General features: G+C 46.6%; 1 protein-coding gene across 5 annotated transcripts in view; it reads right to left on the bottom strand.

Moving 5' to 3' along the window:
* The window catches only part of TP53I11 (tumor protein p53 inducible protein 11), a 30058-nt gene that overhangs the window by 2731 nt on the left and 7651 nt on the right, over positions 1 to 19676 (bottom strand). For 3 of the 5 annotated variants that reach the window (XM_027837891.1, XM_027837888.1, XM_027837887.1), the window contains exons 2-6: positions 8502 to 8667; positions 4611 to 4669; positions 4288 to 4336; positions 3461 to 3557; positions 1380 to 1481 (exon numbers count right to left, since the gene is read on the bottom strand). In XM_027837891.1, the coding sequence (XP_027693692.1) occupies positions 1380 to 1481; positions 3461 to 3557; positions 4288 to 4336; positions 4611 to 4669; positions 8502 to 8630 (436 nt within the window). In that variant the 5' untranslated portion in view covers positions 8631 to 8667. Of the gene's footprint in view, positions 1 to 1379; positions 1482 to 3460; positions 3558 to 4287; positions 4337 to 4610; positions 4670 to 8501; positions 8668 to 12967; positions 13133 to 19676 lie in introns of those variants that run through there. The other 2 variants (XM_027837889.1, XM_027837892.1) reach the window with 2 other exon arrangements.

Genomic DNA, 19676 nt, shown 5'->3' with positions numbered 1-19676 from the left:
CCCCTACCTCACAAGTCCTCATCGCCCCTCCCTACAATATCTATATTTATCTATCAGTGTGCATGTTGTTTCAGCCCCATAGACTGTGAGGTTCTTGAAGGCAGGACCCTTAAGTTTTCGTCCTTGTATCCCCAATGAATAGCACAGTGCCTGATACACAGTCAGTGCTTAATAAATGCTTATTGATTAATACTAATAGGCAGCTTTATGGTTTTTAATTAATGTAATATTTAATATATTCAATTAATATAATAATTATGTTTAATTAAGATAATAGTAAGTAATGTCATTTTGTGGTTTACAAAACACTTTACATATATTATCTCATTCAAAATGAGAGCTTATCTTAAATGAGATAATATATCTAATGTTACCCACCTTGGAAATAATCTCAAAAATTGTCTCATTTTGAATGAGATAATATTACATGTAATGCTACTCACCTGGGACTCAGGATGCAGAATGAGACCTATTTTGGGGACATGGCCAATGAAGGATCTGTTTTTATGACAATGCATATTTGTTACAAGCGTTTTGTTTTTATTTATTTTTATTTTCCAATGGTTAGAAGGAGGGTTAGAAAAATGGGAGCAAGAAAAAATAATTTTTGTCTATTGAAAAAAATGATATTTTATTTGATCCTCACAACAATCCCATGAGGTAAGCATTGTTATTCCCCCCCCCCCCCCATTTTACAGATGAGAAACCTGAGGCTGAGAGGAGTTAAGTGACTCATCCAGTGTTACACAGGTAGTATATGTCAGAGGCAGACTTTAAATTTAGGTCTCCCTAACACCAAATCTAGGGCTCTCTCCACTTTGGCGCCTAGATGCCTCTGAGAATGAAGAGAGAGGAAGGTCAATGACCATGAGAAAGGGATGAATTAGGAAATAAGGTAGGTCCCCAGGGTTGTCAGTGGGGTGTGAAGATTGCCTTCAGGATGCCAGCTGCCCAATGCCAGCCTCGATCGCTATCTGCTACCAGGTGACCATGCTCCACCACATCCCTATCTTCCTTCCCCAAGGCATTTCCCCTAAGTCTACCCAGATGAGAATGAAGAAGCCAGCCAAAGCAAGACTCTACCATCAATTCTCATCCAACCCCAGAGGAAGCAGTTTTGAAGGGATGGGGGATGTTGGAAATGCCACCTCTGTGTGTCCTGGGCTGACTGGATGACCTGCTCTTTGGTGAGAAGGGCACATCCTGTAGCCAAGGTAGCTTAAGCTGTAGTAAAGAGAGAGCTGGATTTGGAATGGGAGGATCTTGGATTCGAAACCTCTCTTTGCTATTTACCACCTCTCTGGGCCTCAGTTTTCTCATCTGCCAAATGAGAATACTGGAGTAAAAGATCTTCCAAGGTCTCCCCTCTAGTAACTCACCTAGGAACTGCACTCCAAAATAGCAGGCCTCGGTGAGCAGCGTCCAGCGGATAATGACCTTCTCAGCCGTGTAGAGGGCATTCCACATGATAAGAGAGATGCCTGGGGCAGAAGGAGAGAGCAGGCTGTGTGGTGGCTATACCACTGAGGCCCCGTGGACCAATCTTCCCCTCTTTCCTCCCCAACTCCCTCCCCCTAGCCAATTCAAGGGGCAGGCTCTTTCTGGCCACCTCATACCAAGGCACTGGTATTTTGGGGGAAGGATTTCTGATAATCAAGGCAGAGATGTAAGGGGAACCTGCACTGACAGGACCTCTCCCATCTCTACTCTAAGCCGAGTACAAATTGTGTCCCCAAAGGCAGTGTCCCTGAGTCCTTGAGAGCTGGGAGGGGCCTGAATGGTTATTGAGTCATTCCCCGTCCACACCCTCCCCATTAGGGCTTTGCCCAGGGCCCTGCTCTCTGGTGGCAAATCTGAGTTCTTCCCTACCGATGTGGTTCTAAACTAGCCCTGTGACCTTAATTAAACCTGTCTTTCCTCTCTCTGCCTCAGTTTCCTCCTCTGAGAGTATGATTCCCACTTCCTCTACTTTGACCGGCTGGGTGGCCTTAAGGAGGCCAATAAATCACTCTAGACCTCCATTTGCTTATTTATAATATGATGAGGCTAGACTCAGTGGCCTCTAAGGTTAATAAAAATAATTTGTAGAGTACTTTAAGATCTGAAAGCATGGTACAAATATTGTCTCATTCAATCCTCACAACAACCTTGGGAGGAAGGTGCTATTATGATCCTTATTTTGTAGAGGAGGAAACTGAGGCAGACAAAGGTCAAATGACTTGCCCAGGGTCACACAGCTCATAAGTGTCTGAACTAAGTTGAAAGAAGGGCTTCCTGACCCCAGGTATAGCTCTCTACGCACAGCCTCTCCAGCTCTGAGACACCATGGGAGGCAGGGTGGTCGTGGTGGAAGAAGGTCAGGATTCAGAGGCTGGCTTTGGTGATTTACTGCTCTAAGACGGGTCACTTCACCTTTTAAGCCTCAGTTTCTCCATTTGTAAAATGAAGACAATGCCTACAACACCTATGTCTCAGGGATGCTACAGCATACAGGCTTGAATGAGATCAGGTATATAGTGGACTTTGTAAAGCCTAACATGCTCTAGATATGTAAACTAGGACCATTAAATGCCGCTGCTGCTGCTGCTCCTGCTACTACTACTACTACTGCTACTACAACAACAACAACAACAACTACTACTACTACTACTACTACTACTACTACTACTACTGCTACCATTACTGCTATTTAGGTCAATGTCATGATGGACTGCTATTCTGAGTCTTGCCACAAGGTGGCACCACAGGTTCAAGCCACTCAAGGGACTGATCACCATCCATATTTAGGGTCTAGAGCTGGAAAGCATCTCAGCTGCTATTTACTACAACCCCTTCATTTTACAGATGGGGAAACTGAGTCTTAAAGTGAAGTGACTTGCCCAAAGTCACGCAGGTAGTAAGTTCTGGGATATTCTAATACTGGAGCCAGTGCTTTTTCTCCATCGCACCAAGTTGCTTTGTGTTCTTCCAGCCCTCCCATCTTACAGGTTGAGAAACTGAGGCCTGGAGATGTGAGGTGACTTTCCAAGCACACACAGGGGTACTTGCCCAAAGTCTGGAGGAAGCAGTGGCGGGGGATAAGGACAGGACTATACCAGTTTAGGGCAGCAGCGCCCACTCATTTCCCTCAGTAATATCCTGAGACTCCTTCCTACCTTAATCGAATTAGTGACCCCTTAGGGAAAGGAAGTTTTAATGCCACCTGTTGCCCCTCTCAGTCTCAGACTGATCTCCAAGTGTTCCTCCTGTCATGGGGCCCCAGCAGAAGAACGGGAAGGAATACTTACTGCTATACTGAGATTCTTTTCATATATGGGTTAGACTAGACGTGGCCAGTGGGGCTCCCCCCAGCTCCAAAGTCCTGTGATTCTCAGGTGCTCTTCTCACTGAGCCACCCCACCTATTTCCTCTTCTCTGGAAAGTCCACCCTCAACCTGGGGACCCCCATATCCCTACTCACTGAGGAGCGCCCCTCCATAGAGTCGAATTGGAGTTTTGCTGTTCACCTCAGCTCCATCGAAGACAGCATCAAACAGCTGGTCAGGAAAGGCAAGGGCCTGAAAAGTATAGAGAGAGGACATTGGGGCAGGAGTAGGCTGGGAGAGCCCACCAACGATATCCTACCTTCCCAGGCAAAACCCAGGCAAGGGTGGGCAGCAGTGGCTGGGAAGGAGAAGTTATCCTAGGATCAGGATTCAGAACAGAAAGATCCCTCAGGGGTCATTTAGACCAACTCCCCCTTTACAGATGAGGAAACTGAGGCTCAGGGATTTGAAGTGACTAGCCAAGATCAAACAAATAGTGTCAGAAGCAAGATATAAACCTAAATTCTCTGACTCCAGGCCTGTGATTTTTCCAGCACCCCCTTTTGTGTCCCCAAACCAGCTTCTGGCTTCCCAAAATGTGAATGGGAAGTGGGAGATGGTGTGTTTTATGGGGGGGAGGGGGTGAGAAGGCAGCTGTTTCCAATTCAGATAACAGGATATGGGACTAAATGGGGCAAAGAATGGTCCTTTCTGGTCCACTGGGTGCCCCTTGGAAGTTCCTTGAGGAGAGGAACTGGGTCCATTTCTTTGTAGAGTCAGGTACGGCTGACTGATCCATTCCAGAAGGTTTATCATAAGAAGGATGAAGTAGAGACAATTGAATTGCCCTGATTGGGGTAGGGGGAGCTAAGTGAACCCTCTTGGGCAAATCAGTAGGAAAACCATGAGAGGCTGAGCTATGATGGTAGAGGTGGGAAAGGAAGAGGGGAAGGGATGGCCAAAGACTGAACTATGGTCTTACCATGATGGCAACCCCAGAGAAGAGAACAGCTGAGACAAACTGCCAGACCCTGGAGAGAAGACATAGATTATAGCAAGGAATACCCCGCTCCCTCCCACAGCCCTCCATCCCCAGAGGCAAAGGGTCAGAGGACAGGCTCCAGTTATGGCCAGATCAGGGAAACGAAGCCTAGAACAGATAGACATTAGCTGGCTGGGGTCTCCCCTGCTCTCCTTCTTTCCCCACCCTTCCCTTCCTCTCTCTACATGTTGGGGGGGGGGTATGGAGGAGGACATCAGCAGGGAAATGGGGATGGAAGCAGGGGAGTTTCTACCTCCACTCACCTGAGCCCCAAAGGCTCCCGGACAGTAAACTTGATTTCATTTCCCAGCACCTGGCTGATCTGCCATTGAGAAAGAGAAAGTGGGAACTGGGGGTGGGGAGACGCAGGGCTCCTGAAGCCCATTTAGAACCTCAAGGCAAGGAGGGTTTGGGATCTATTCCCCTCCAGTAGGAAAGCAACCCTCTCCCTATCCCTCCCCTCACCACATACCAACAATCAAATCTTTGATCAACAAGCATTTACTAAACGCTTTTTGTATGCCGGGCACTGTGCTAGGCCCTGGGGATATAAATGCAAAAATAAAATCATCTCTGCCCTCAAGGGAATCACACTCTATCTGGAGCAGCAATATAGGTACAGTATACAATATAGATACATGCTGTATATAGGGGTGTGTGTGTGTGTGTGTGTGTGTGTGTGTGTGTGTGTGTGTGTGTGAATGGGGGGAGAGAGAGAGAGAGAGAGAGATACCATGCAATTTGGGGGAAGGCACTAGCTAGGGGAATCAGAAAAGACTTCATGTAGATGGAACTGTTTGAGCTGAGTTTTGAAGGAAATTAGGAATTCCAAGAAGTAGACATGATTCCAGGCATGGGGACCAGTCAGTTCAAAGGCACCAAGATGGGAAATAGAGTGCCATGTAAGAACAGTAAGATGGCCAGAGTGGGACGTACTTGAAGGGTAGTAATGTGTAGACTGGAGAGGTAGGAAGGGTCCAAGCCCAAGTGAGAGGGCTTTAAATACCAAACAGACATGGTCCGACCTGTGCATTAGGCAAATGCTTGATCAATTGAATGGAGAATGAATTGGAATAGAGAAAGAGGACGGAGGGGGTCCGAATAGGAGACTATTGTGATAGGCCAGATGAGGGATGGCTATCCCCACTTACTGAGCCCTGGCTTTCCTCTCGGACCCATGGTCTCAGGACCACTCCCGCGTTCATGGCCTTGCTGCCCCCAGCCCCCCAAAAGAGAGCACATCATAATGAAGGAAGAATTAGATTTAGAGTCAAGGGAATAGGTTCAAATTCTTGCTCTGCCAACCTCGCCTGGGTGCCCTCCAGCGAATTACTTTTCCATCCCTGGGTTTTGGTTTCCTCAGCTATAAAGTCAGGGAGTCACACTAGGCACCCTCCCTCTAAGGTCTCTTCCAATTGTAAATCGATAAGTAATGCAGTCTGGGAATAGCCTCCCTTTGCTTTGCATTTGAAACCTTAAATGGTGATTCCGTCCAAGTGGTGGAACCGGCTGTCAGGTGAGGAGAATCTTTTGGCCACTAGGTGCTCCCCAAGTCCCTCCAAGCCTCTCGCTGAGCTAACCACCCCACTCCCATCGCAGTCCATTTCTTTCCTTCTTATAATAACACAAACCATTCACTTTTCTATTGTGCTCTAGGCTTTATAAAGAGCTTTTACCTACAATAAGCCTGCAGAGAGAAAAATCTTTCTCCTCACAGCTTCCCTTCTGCCCAGATCTTTCCCTCCCCCATTCTCCACCACAGTATCTCCAGATGCCTCCTAGGGATGCAAGCAGAGGAGGGGCGGGGTCCTAAGGTAGCTGTCTCATCTTATTTTGACAGAGGGGAAATTGAGCTAACACAAACAAGATGAGGCCCCTTAAGAGGAGGAGAGGAGAGGGAAAGGGGATGGAGCTGGTCTGTGCTCCAAGCCAGGACAAAACCTTAGCACAGCCTGGGCAAGGGAAAGTTGAAGAATTAGCCCCCTTTCCTCCATATGGGGGCATCCCACTAAAGCTTTTGGTAGCCAATAATGAAAGTCATCATACATAACTAAGTTCAGGGCTAGAAAGGGAGCTCATTTACCATAGAAGAAACTGAGACTCAGAGAGGAAAAGAGATCTTCCCAAAGTAATCTAGCTGGTAAGCATCAGAGCTGGGATTTAAACCAAGGTCCTCTGGTTCCAAATTCAATGCTATTTGCACAATACTCTATTGCCTTTCACTTGATTTGACTCATAAAGTGAATCTCCATAAGTCATGAATAGTGGGCTTTGCTGACAGAGATGAAACACACACATTTAGTAAAATCTGTATTAAAAAGTATCCCTCACTTTGAAGAGGTGAGGGACCACAGGCATGGAATGTGCACATAATGTCAGACTTTTTTGATATGTAGGTTAGCTCTGAGGATCTCTTTTCCTTCCTTTTTTCCCCCTTTATTATAAGGGATGGTTCTCTGAGAAGGAGTAAAAATAAGATAGATATATTGGGAAATATAGGTAATATAAAAACAAAGATATAAAAAATGTTTTAAAGATCTTGAATCAATTGAGCTTGGAGCCCCCTTTCCAGGAGTATAGTCCAAGAGTAAGTTCTAAGACTGAATGGTTCTCATATCACAAAAATGGGAGGATACAAGGAATGGATAACGCAACCAATGACAGAATCAATATCCAAAAAGGTCTTCATGGGCCAAATCATTGAGCAGATTCCAGTGTGATGAAATTCTATAGGGATAAAGGTGAAGTCTTATATCTGGCTTCAAAAAAAATCAACCTCACAAATATAAGATGGAGGAAGCATGGTTAGACAGAAATTTGTTGGAAAAACCATGGAAGGACTTTAGTGGACTGCAAATTTAACCTAAGGTAAGTGGAATATTCAAATAATCTCATCTATTTGGAAGTTTCCTCCAAGGATAGAAATCATAGCCTATCCATGACTTCCTAGATAGTGCAACTTGTTCATCAATGTGCTTTCAGTGGTTGTTCAGTCATTTTTCCAGTCATGTCTGACTCTTCATGACCCAATTTGGAGTTTTCTTGGCACAGATTTGCCATTTCTTTCTCCAGTTCATTTTACAAATAAGGAAACTGAAGCAAACAAGGTTAAGTGACTTGCCCAGAGTCACATGACTAGTAAGTGTCTGAGGCCAGATTTGAACTCAGGAAGATCAGTCTTTCTGACTCCAGGCTTGACACTCTATTTACTGTGCCACCTAGTTGCCCCATATCAATGTGACATCAGCTAAAAAGACTAGTGACATCTGGGGATGCTTTAAAAGACACACATCTTGGGGCAGCTAGGTGGCACAGTGAATAGATCACCGGCCTTGAAGTCAGGAGGACCTGAGTTCAATTCCAGCCTCAGACCGAACACTTGACACTTACTAGATGTGTGACCCTGGGCAAGTCACTTAACCCCAATTGCCCCCCCCCCAAAAAAGACATCTTTCAAGAATAAGGTGACAATCCCTCCATACTCCAACCATAATCAAAATTCCATTCTGGGGCCCTGTCTTTAAGGAGATGGTAAACTGGAAAGCATCCAATGTGGTGAAGAGCCTTGAGACCATGTCATAGAAAGATAGGTTAAAGAAACAGGGGATGTTTAGACTGGAGAAGAGAAGACACAATAGTGACATGACATACATCTTCAAGTGTTTGGAGAGTGACCATGTGGAGAGATTAGATTTGTTTAATTTAGTCCCAGCAGACAGAACCAGATGCGCTTGCTGGAAGTTAAAAAGAGCCAAGTTTAACCTTCTTGGTAGGGAAATCTTCCTAATCATTAGGGTTATCCAGAAGTGGAATGGGTGACCTCTGGAGGGGGTGGGCACCTCCTCTTTGGGGGTCTTTGAGCAGAAGTTGAATGAACACTTGATAATAAGTGCCATGAGTGGAGAATTCCTTTTCTCCTTTGGGAAAGATTAGACATTTATCAAGGCCTCTTCTGACTCTAAAATCCTGTGGGTTTATGATGGAGCTATCTCCTTGAATCCCTACATAAGAAGGACTTGGGCGTGGCCTCATTCACTCTCCCTCCCTCTTCCTTTGCCCTTCTCATTTTACTTTCCCTTTTTATCTGCCTATCGATCTGATCATTCCCCGCAGCCAAGCTTACCACCCTGTGCTCCTCAAAGAAGGCTCCTCACCTTGGAGCGGTGCACTTCTCCATCATCATCCTCTCCTCCCACTCCCAGGATCTTTCGGGTCTTCAGGCGGCTCACCAGGTCCGTCTGGCTGTGCTTTTTCATGAGAGGCGGGGGTTGCTTGGCTGCCATCTTGGTGACTGGCACCTGAGGACTGACCTCAGGAGAGCTGGAAAGAGAGAGGTCCCTTCAGCTCAGTCCTGCTGGGAGGTCTCAGGTTCTGTCCTTGGAACCTGGCACATAACCTGTAGTACTGCTCCCAGTCCAGCTCCAAGACAGCCCACAGCAATGGACAATGAGATCACAGGCCATGGGGCCAATGTCTCTCATTGGTTGCCCTCAGGGACAAGCACAACAGGGTTTCCACCCACCCCTCAACCCTCAGGGGAAGTCCTGCAGTGACCAAGGAAGGAGATGGGGAGTTTGAACAGAGGCCAAGTAATATTAATAGTCCACATTCATTCTCCTAGTGCCACACAGTTCCCAAAGCACTCTTTCCCCAGCCATACTATGAGGTGAGGAGAGGAAGCACTATTTGCAAGTAATTTTAATCCCCTTTCATGGATAAGGAAACAAAGATCCAGATCTATTAAGAGATCTGTCCAAGGTCCCCCAGCAAGTAAGTTACAGAGCCATCCAGGATGGGATCCAGTTCTTTTGTCTATAAATCCAGAGTTCCCAGGGTCAGTGTGAGAATCAGCAGGCACACCCTAGGGCATCTAGTCCAATACCCACCCACGCTCCATGGAATCCTACTGCGTTGCCTCTCCAGCGATGGAAGAGAGAGGATCTTGAAGAACTAAGCTTGCTTTGTCAACTATCAGAAGCTTGTTCTCATCTGGGCTGGTGCCACCTTGATATCTAGGGTCCCTCATGAAGGGAATTCATTCTCCCTCATTCCAAACCCATAGAGACAACAAGAACAAATTCAATTCAGTCCCAGCTTATTCCATTCTACCAATATTTATATGAGCTTACCATGGGCAAACTTCACATTCACATAAACCCCTAAGGTTAAAAAAAAAAAAAAACCACAATACTTTTCTCTTGCCAACCTATGGTGGATATGGTACTATATGGTATAGGTAGGCCCACTTTATAGATGAAAAATTTAGAACGAGTGGCATTCTATTTGACTCGGCTCTTTTCCGTCTCCAAGTCTACTTTACACCATACATAAAGCTCTCCTACAAGAATCAGGAAAGTTGGTGCCCTTGTTCACATGGGGAAACTGAGGCACAAAACAGGGCTATAGAATCCAATGTGGGTTGGGGCCCAGGTTTTCCAAGCCCAGGCTCATTCCTATCTCAGAGCACTTGTTAAGAATGGTCCGTCTCCTTCTGCTCCCTCTCCCACCTCTCCCACCTCCTTTTGGTCCATTCCAAGGATATTCCAAGGATATCCCAAAGTCTATTCCTCAAGGGCTCAATCAAGTCCCATTCCTCAGTTAAGCTTGTCCTGCCTGCCAGGGCTCCAGTGATCTCCCCTTTCTTAGAATCCTTTTAGCTTTTCAGTTCTCTTCCACAGTCTAGGACTTAGGATCATGGATTTATCACCAGGAGGAAATTCAGAGGCCATCTAGCCCAGCCTTATTATCTTAAAGATGAGGGAACTGAGGCTTAGAGGGGTAACCCTGTCCAGAGTCACACAGTCAATCAACAAGCATTTAACTGGGCAGCTAGGTGGCACAGTGGTTAGAGCACTGGCCCTGGAGTCAGGAGGACCTGAGTTCAAATCCAGCCTTAGACCCTTAACACTTACTAGCTGTGTGATTCTGGGCAAGTCACTTAGTCCCGATTGCCTTGACAAAAAACAAAAAAAAAAAAATGCATTTTGGCTTTCTTTGCATCGCCAGTGTGTGACATAGTAAGAGATTCTTTGATAAATGCTTTTTCTCACCTGGGCTGGGCCAGTTGGTGCCCCACCCCTCCTCCTCTCCTGCTGCTGCATTCTGCAGAATGTGCGGAAAAGTTTGTTTTATTTTGTTCTGTTTTTAACCTTAGGGCTTTACATGAATGTGAAGTTTGCCCGTGGTAATATTCGTAGAATGGAATAGACTGGGACTGAATTGAATTTGTACATGTTGTCTCTATGAATTTGGAATGAAGAAGGACAAAACCCCAGCATGAGGGACCCTACATATCAAGGTGGCACCAACTGGCCCAGCCCAGGTGAGAATAAGCATTTATCAAAGAATCTCTTACTATGCCACACACTGGTGATGCAAAGAAAGTCAAAAATGGTCCCCACCCTGAAGAGGCTTCCATTCTAATGCAAGAGATAACATGTGAATAACTAGTACACATAAGATAGATACAGAGTAGGTGAGGAGGGAAAGGGAACAAGCATTTATTAAGTGCCTACTATATGCCTGGTGCTTTACAAAGACAATCTCTTTGATCCTCACAACCCTTTGAAGTAGGTGTTACTATTAATCCAACTTGGCTGTTGGGGAAACTGAGGCCAGTAGAGTTTGTTACTTGCCCAGGGTCACACAGCTTGGAATTGTCTGAAGCAACATTTGAACTCAGGTCTTTCTGTTTTTGGTCCCAGTGCTCTACTCACTGCACCACTCAGCTGTCATGGAAGCCAGCAGCAACTTTTCCAGGGAGAGGGGCCTGGGATCTTCTCTCTTTCCTCAAACTGTAGGGCACCCCTCATGCTAATTCCTAGCTGTCCTCCAGGTGATGTGGACATGGGGTGCATCACTACCCAGCCCAAGAACTAGAGCGGTGACCTTTTCCACACCACCAAAAACTTGCTCAAGTAGGGAGCCCAATGGTACATAGTGGGAACGTGGGGTCAGAGGACCTGTGTTCAAATCCTATCTCTTCTACTTGGACAAATGACTCGACCTCCCTGGGCCTCAGTTTCCTCATCTGTAAAAAATAAGGGGGTTAGACCAGATGGCCCAGGCAGTTCCCTTTCAGCTCTAGGCCTGTGGTCCATGATCTCCATCATTAAAAGCTTGTTCCCTTTGTAGAAAAGCAGAGTGATGCTGCACAGAGTCCTGGATTGGAAAGTAGAAAACCTGGGTTTGAATCTTTGCCTTGCTACTGACTGGTTGTGTGACCTTCGACAAATCACTTAACATCTCCGAAGCTTCAGTCCTCTTGTGGAAAACAAAAGCCTGGGTTAGCTGCTCTCCCAGCTCCAAGTTCTCTGGTTCTGAGGTTTCCTGGGTGTCTTTCATGACCCAGGAAACAGGGTTTAAGGCAAAATTCTTCCCTGCTCTCCTCCAGTGGGGCACGTGGTCGCAGCATTTCAACCAACCCACCCTTATTTTCTCTGTTGGTCTAAATATATGCTATAATTAAACCTGCCACCCACTGCTGGTGTTCCCGATGGCAGCTGCCCACAGGGGGAGTTGGCGGGGGGCTGATGATCTAGCAGAGAGGGGAGGCGCCCATGCTGTCTGGGAAGGCTTTGTGAAACCTCATCCAAGCTCTCCCCCCTCCTCCTCCTCCTCCTGCATTCTGCAGAGACCAGCAGGTTTCTTAAGCTCAGACTATGGGGCTTCTTTGACCATAAATTCCCCAACTCTAGTCCCACAGGTCAGTGAGCTGTGGGGGAAATGAGAACCTGTAATGAGGGACCTCATAAGAGGGACCCCAGGCCAGAAACTGGCCTTGTCAGGCTGCTTCTCCAGCCCTGTCAACAGAGCAAAGACTCTGGGTCTCAATCCTGTCCAGACAGCAAATCAAGCCATTTGGGAGCACTTTCTACCCTGAAACATAGCCTCAGCAGTGATTGGCGCTCCCCTTCAACACACACATAGCTGAACCATCACCCTGGTTCAGTCACTCACTACTTCTCTCTGGGCCTTAGTTTGGAAAATCAAAAGGATGAACTAGAGAATCTCTAACATCCCTTCCTAGCTCGGACATTCCATATTCCGAGGTCCCTTCCAGCTCTGACATTCTTCATTCTAAGGTCCCTTCCAGCTCTGACATTCTATGTTCTAAGGTCCCTTCCAGCTCTGACATTCTATGTTCTAAGGTCCCTTCCAGCTCTGACATTCTAAGTTGGAAGGTCTCTCCCAGCTCTGACATTCTATGTTCTATATTGCAAAGCTCCTTCCATCTCTGATGTTCAAGACTTTATGTTCCGTTCCAGTGCTCACACTCTGTGATTCCGAGATTCTCCTGAATTCCTTGGGGATGTGGGGGGAGGTGGGTCTGTAGTTCAGTGTGCCTGGTCTCTTTCCCTGGTTGAGGGAGCCCCTTTGTGCCCCATTGTCCTTGCGGAGGACTTAAGACTCTTCCTGAAAGCAGGAAAGGCCCAGAGGAAGAGACAGCCCTACTCTCTGGAGCCATGTTTACAGAGAGAACTCAGAACTTGGTGACAGTAGCTCTCCATCAGCTGGGAGGAGGGGAAGAGGAGGGGAGGAGGAGGAGCAGGAGCAGAGGCATCGAGGTGTGGAGTGGGGAGGAGCAGCGGAGCTGCTTGGGCTCCCCCTGGGAACTCACGATCTGCTTTTCAAGAGTCAGAGCACAGGAAGTCTGCGGAGCATCGTCTCAGCACGGAAATGCAGTCTGGCTGGCATGTTGGTTGTGAATTCCCTTCCTGCTATAAGCCACAGGTTCTCTCCCTGGCACCATGGAGGTAGGGGTTGGGGCAGCAGGGCTGTCAGAACTTCCTTATATCCTTCCCCCTACCCTAGGGTCATAGAGAGAGAGAGAAAGAGAGAGAGAGAGAGAGAGAGAGAGAGAAGACTCTCTGTACTTGAATGCCACAATCCCAGTTCATTCAATGTCTGGATCTATGCAGTGGTGGTGCAGGGGATACTGCCGGACTTGGAGTCAGGGAGACCTAAATTCCAATCCTGTTTCAGAAGCTTGCAAGTCATTTCGCTTTTCTCTCAGTTTTCTCATCTGCAAAATAGGGATAATGACAGCACCTACCTCAAAGGGTTGTGAGGATGAATGAGACAATCTCTAGTGCTTAAAGCACCACAAAGTTGTTGTTGCTGTTGTCCATGGGAGGGCTGGAAACCTAAGCAGTCTTGGGGGTGGAGAGCAGGCAATGACAGATACCAAAGCCATTTCACTGTGCAGAGGGGAGGGGAGGGGAAGGGAGGGGAGGGAAGAGAAGGAGAGAGAGGAGAGGAAAGGAGAGAAGAGGAGAGGAGGGGAGAGGAGAACAGAGGAGAGGAGGAGGGGGGAGGGAAGGGAAGGAGAGGAGGGGAGGGGAGAGGAGAACAGAGGAGAGGAGGGGAGGAGGGGAGAGGAGAGGAGGGGAGAGGAGAACAGAGAAGGGGATGAGAGGAGAGAAGAGAGGAGAGGAGAGGAGAACAGAGGAGAGGAGGAGAGAGGAGGGGAGAGGAGGGAAGGGGAGGAAGGAGTAGAAGGAATTTACACAAAGGCAGGTCCCTGTGCTGATGAGAATGATAATAGTAGTAGTTAGCATTATATAACTTTAAGATTTGCAAAGTTCTTTACAAATATTTTCTCATTTTATCCTCATGAAGAGGTAGGTGATGAAATTGCAGGTCCAGATGACATACCCTTCCAAACAAAACAACCTTTGGGAAAAATCCCCTTACTCTTTCTAAGCTCCAATTTACCCACCAGTAAAATGAGAAAGAATGAATGAGATGATCTCTAAGGCCCCTTCTAGTCTTAAACTAGATGACATAAAGATGAATAAGTTAGGGTCCATGCCCTCTAAAGACTTACAGTCCAACAGGAAAGTAGAATAGGATGTAGGGGAAAAAATAATCCAAGTATGTTGAAGCGTCTGTTGTGGGGTACTATTGGTGAAGTGAGCAATGGCTATCTTTGGGGCTTTCAGAATTGGAGAGTGAGTCGAGCTATTCCCCGATTTTTGTTTTTGTTTTCTTGCACTGCACCCTACCCCCACTCCCAATCAGGTAACTGAGGATTTTAGCAAATACCACCAGGGCTCTGAATGGCAGAAGGGCTCCACCCACAAATCTCCTTAGAGTCCAGATTCCCCTGGTGAGAGTTTCCCAAGGCTCATCGGTGTTAGGTGATATGTATCGGGTCATACAACTAGTGAGTGTCCAAGATGGTATTTGAACATAGTTTTTCCTAATCCTAGGTTTAATACTTTTTTCACTAGATCCCATTTCCTCCCTGGTCCCAACTATAAATATTTGCAAAGATTTGTAGCTGAATTTAGAAGTCATCTATTCAAATTCTCTCCTTTTATAGATGGGAAAATATGGTTGCCTTAAATGGTTAGGTTTTCCTGTCCTTAGGGATATTCAAGCAGAGGTTGGATGACCACTTATCAGGTATTTTGTAATAGGGATTCCATTCATGTGTGGATTAGATCTATTCACAGGTTCTTAGCCCTTTTCATGTGTTCTGGACCCTCTTTGAGGTCCGGACTATGGACCCTTTCTAAGAATAATACCTTCAAATGCCTAAAATAAAAGATGTGGATTTACAAAAGAAATAAATTATATTGAAATATAGCTATCCAAGGGCAGTGAGGTGGCACTATAGTACACAGAGCACTGGGCCTAGAGTCAGAAAGATTCATCTTCCTGAGTTCAAATCTGGCCTCATACACTGTACTACCTGTGTGACCCCAGGCAAATCACTTCACCCTGTTTGCCTCAGTTTCCTCATCTATAAAATGAGGTTGAAAAGGAAATGGCAAACCACTCCAGCATCTGTGCCAAAAAAAACCCCAAATGGGGTTGTGAAGAGTCAGACATGACTTAACAACAAAATATCCAAATAGTTTAAAAAGCAAGTTCATGGACCTCAGCTAAAGAATCTCCTGACTGGATGACCCCTGAGTCCCTTCCAACTCTCAGAATTTGTGATCAAGTCCATTTCTCTCCTTCAATTGGAGGAGGGGGGGAAGACAGTGAGGCTGAGACCAATGAAAACAACTTGCCCAAGGTCACACAACATTAGACCTGAAGGCCTAGTGGTCCCTGGGGGAGGGGGGTGACTTGGAGTTGGGAATGAGGAGGTAGAGAGTGAAGGCAAGGATTCCCAACCCTGCTTCCACTGTAGCCAAGGGAAAACATCTACCTGGGTGTTCAAGCCACACGTCTTTCTGTCTGAGTCTCCCCTCTCACCTCCCCCATCCTTTTCCTCCCTTCCCCCTTGCCCAGTGAGAAGTCCCCTTCCCTTCTGAGTGACACCAGCCTTGTTTCCACAGTAACAGACCAAGTCAGATTTCTGCTTCCCTTGCCAGGGAGGGTGAGAGAACACAAGAGCTAGATGAGGAAGGAGCAAAGAAAGGCAAAGGAGGGAGGGGAGGAGAGGGGATGGTGGAGGGGAAAGGGAGAAGCTTCTGACAGGGCTACCTTCACCTGTTTGGGTGTCTTGTCTTGTTTTGTTTTTGTTTTCTCCATCTTTCAGAGATTCAAGAAGAAGGCAAAAGCTACCTCACAGAGCAACTACATTCCTGAAAAGGAACCAGGTTTCTTCCCAAAAGACTCTCACTGTTAGAAGCTGGGAGGTGTGTTTTTGGGAGGGGGACTGCTCTGATTCTTCTCAACATATGTGTTAAAAGCTGCTCTGAAGGATGTGTGGGGGGAGGAGGGGTGGAGATACAACCCCCCTCCCAAAAAAGCCACAGATTGAGATACTCTAATCTGCAGCTCCTCAAACCCCACATCGATACCAGGACCAACAGAGACTAAAACCCAGGACCCGTCCTGTAGCTGGCAGGTACAGCTGATGCTATGTTCAACGATTTAAGCACGTACCTCCCCTTCCCTACCCGCATCCAGGCAACATTTTCTCTATTCCTCGGGGCTAAAGAGCTTGTCTCCAGGAGGCCCTTGGGATCGCCAGTGCATCAACGTGTTATCGCCCTTTGTCACAATAGCATAGATCAGGGTGGTGGAGTGGATAAGCTGATGGAGTCAGCCTCAAGAGAGACACGGGTTCAAAGTCATTTCTGACACTTATCAGCTGGGTGACCCGAATAAGTCACGACTCCTCTGAGCCTCAGTTTTTCGTACATGAAATCTCACAAGGTTTTCTGAGAATGAAATGTCTGCGAAGTTCTTTGTACATTTTAAAGTGCTATTTAAACACCAAATTATTGTTGTGATTATCAGCTTGAGAGGCAGCATAATATAGCATAGTGGACATGGGACTTGGAATCAGGGAGACCTGGGTTCAAATTTAGCCTCAGCCCTGTAGCCCTGGCCAAGTCTCTTAACTGCCGACTGCTTCAGTTTTACCATCTGTAAAATGGGGAGATTGGACCCAGGCTCCTTCCAATTCTAAATCTAGGCTTCTATGAAATGGTACATCTAGTAATTGATAATAATGGTCGATTTCATGCCCATCATCTCACTCACACCTCCCAATAGCCTGGTGAGATATCCCCATTTAACAGATGAGGAAATTGAGGCTCAGTACCTTGCCTAAGAAGTAAGTATCTGAGTCAGGAGAACCCTTAGGCAGCTCTGCCTCTCACAGTTAGTAAGGGACCAGGTAAGCCTGGTAAGAGTGGGCTCCTCCCACTCCACCAAGCTGTTGGCCTTGGTACCATGAGGACTTCTCCTCTTATGCAGTAGGTAGAAAGGCATTTCACGATTCTGTAATTGCTTTCTGTATGTAAATCTTGTCTCTTCCCTCTGGATTGTAAACTCCTGGAGGGCAGTGTCCAGGTCTTCCATCCAGAATCATGGAATCATATATTTAAAGCTAGAAGAGACTTTGGTGGCAGGAATGGAATTGACAATGAATGGAGTTGGGAGATGGAGAGTCTTGTGGGAGAACAGCAAGGGGTCCAGTGTTACTGGATCAGAGAGTACATGGAGAAGAGACAAATGTAAAAAGACTAGATAGGTAGGAAGGGGAATTGAGTGCCAGACAGAGGTTGCCATAGGTAATAGGGAGCCACTGAAGCTTATTGAGTAGGGGTGGGTGACCTGAAGATCACTTTGGCAGCTGAGTCCTTTCCCCTCTCCAGAGCTCAGTTTTCTCAGCAACACACTGGGGTGAGTAACACCTGTGCATCCTACCTCACAGGGCTGCCATGAGTCTCCAAAGAGAACATGCCAGGAAGGTGGTTTGCACTGGAAGGGAGACGATGCCCCCTGTTCCTCCCCTAACCCAAGGGTCTGTTTCCATAGGGCTGTGTTTGAAGGCAGTCAAGGCTAAATTTCTGTAAACAGAGCTTTCCCTGCCCTTCCCCTTTCCCCCTTCCCTAGGCCACCAAGGTCCCTGCCCTTGATTCTGAGCCAAAGACACAAGATAAACAAGCCTTGTTGGAAAGCAAAAGGGCCAGAAGCCAGAGGAAAAAAGGCTCTGGGTTCCTTGCAGAGCCCTGGAACTTGTCCATAAAATAGGAGGGAACAGTCAGGGGAGGGGAGGGGGTGAGGAACCCCTTTTCCTTCAGTCCATGAATTCTTAACCTGGGATCTGTGAGCTTTTAAAAATATAATTTAATCATTGTATTTCAATATAATTAATTTCCTTTGTATTCCTTTGTATTTTATTGGATGATTTAAAAACATGAGTATGAGAAGGGGTCCATAGGTTTTGCCAGAGGGTCCAGGACACAAAAAAGGTATGAACTTCTGATTCAATACAATTAGGCTCACCTCTAACTGATAGAACCTAGGTAGTTGGTGGTGCAGTGGAGAGAGAGCTGAACCTGGAGCTAGGAAGAACCGAGTTCAAATGCAGCCTCATAGACTGACTAGCTGTATGACTATGGGTAAGTCATTTAACCTGTTTCAGCTTCCTCATCTATAAAGTGGAGATCCTAAGGCTGTTGTAAAGATAAAAAGAGACTGATTTTTGGTAAAGCATTTTGCAGACCTTAGAGTGCTGTTAAATGCTAGCTATTATCCATCTTCCACTGAAAAATTCTCTCTCAGAAAAATAGGTGTCCTTTTTAGAAGACAAACTGGCTGACTTAAATGTCAACTTCTTCTTGTTCGCTTTCTCCCTTACCCTCCAATGGAGACAAAAAGTGGGAAGAAAGAGGAAAAAGCAAAGGATTTCAATGTTAGCCTCTTTGGGCCTCAGTTTCTTCATCTGTAAAATGAATGGGTTGAATGAGATGGCCTCTTAGGTTCCTTCCAGTTGTGAATTTGTGATCCTGTGATGGTCATATGGAAGGAGGGTCATGGGTTAGAAGGGTATTGTGGAGAGAGGCAGTAGCACAGCGGCATGGCTCTGGAAATCAAAGGATCTGGGTTCAAATCCCACCTCTGTACCACCTACCTCCTGTATGACCTTAGACAAGTCACCTAATCTTTATAGGCCTCAGTCTTCACATTTGTAAAATAAAGGGTCTTTAATCAGACTAGAGAGCCTCTAAGGTCCCCTTCCAATCCTATGAGCCTAGGAGAGCTGGCTCAGGAGTCAAAAGATCTGGGTTAGAATTCTGCCTCTGCCTCTTCCTGTGCAATCATCTCTCCTGTCTGGGACTCCATTTCTTCACCTATAAAATGAAGGGGTTCCTGGTCTATGATGCTCCTTTTGGCTCTAGATTGAGAATGCTCTGATCTGGAAGAGGCCAGAGTGGGAGAGAGATGCCTGTTTAGAACAGGGCAATTGCTAGTCCCATGGCCCGGAGCAAATCACTCCTCAGGCCTTCAGTTCCCTGATCTATAAAGTGAGGGGTCTGGATTAGACCAAGGGTTTTTAGCTTTGTGTGTACCATGAAACCCTGAGACGGTCAGTCTGGAGAGGCCTATGGACTCTCTCATAACCAAGTTTTTGAATGCATGAAATAGCATACAAAGATTTCAAAGGAAACCAATTACATTAAAATAGTTATTAAAAATGCTTTTAAGTTCACAGACCCCAGGTAAAGATTAGATGAACCCCAAGATTCCTTTCACCTTGAAATATATAGCAATGGGCCTTGTGGTTTCACTGTTCTATGGATAAAGAGAGAGAGAAAGGGAGAGAAAGAGAGAGGGAGGGAGAGAGGGAGAGAGAGAAAGAGGGGGAGAGAGGGAGGGAGAGAAAGAGAGGGGAAGGGAGGGAGGGAGAGAGAGAGAGAGAGGGAGAGAGAGAAAGAGGGGGGAGAGAGGGAGAGAGAGAAAGAGAGAGAGAGGGAGGGAGGGAGAGAGGGAGGGAGAGAGGGAGAGAGAGAGAGAGGGGGAGAGAGAGAAAGGGGGGGAGAGAGAGAGAGAGAGAGAGAAAGGGAGAGAAAGAGAAAGAGGGATGGAGGGAGAGAGGGAGGGAGAGAGGGAGAGAGAGAAAGAGGGGGAGA

The sequence above is a fragment of the Vombatus ursinus genome, unplaced genomic scaffold, assembly GCF_900497805.2.
Source record: "Vombatus ursinus unplaced genomic scaffold, bare-nosed wombat genome assembly UNPS02014822.1, whole genome shotgun sequence".
NCBI lineage: Eukaryota > Metazoa > Chordata > Mammalia > Diprotodontia > Vombatidae > Vombatus > Vombatus ursinus.
The sequence above is the reverse complement of the archived record's forward strand: the minus strand, read 5'-3'. Positions and strand labels throughout refer to the sequence as shown.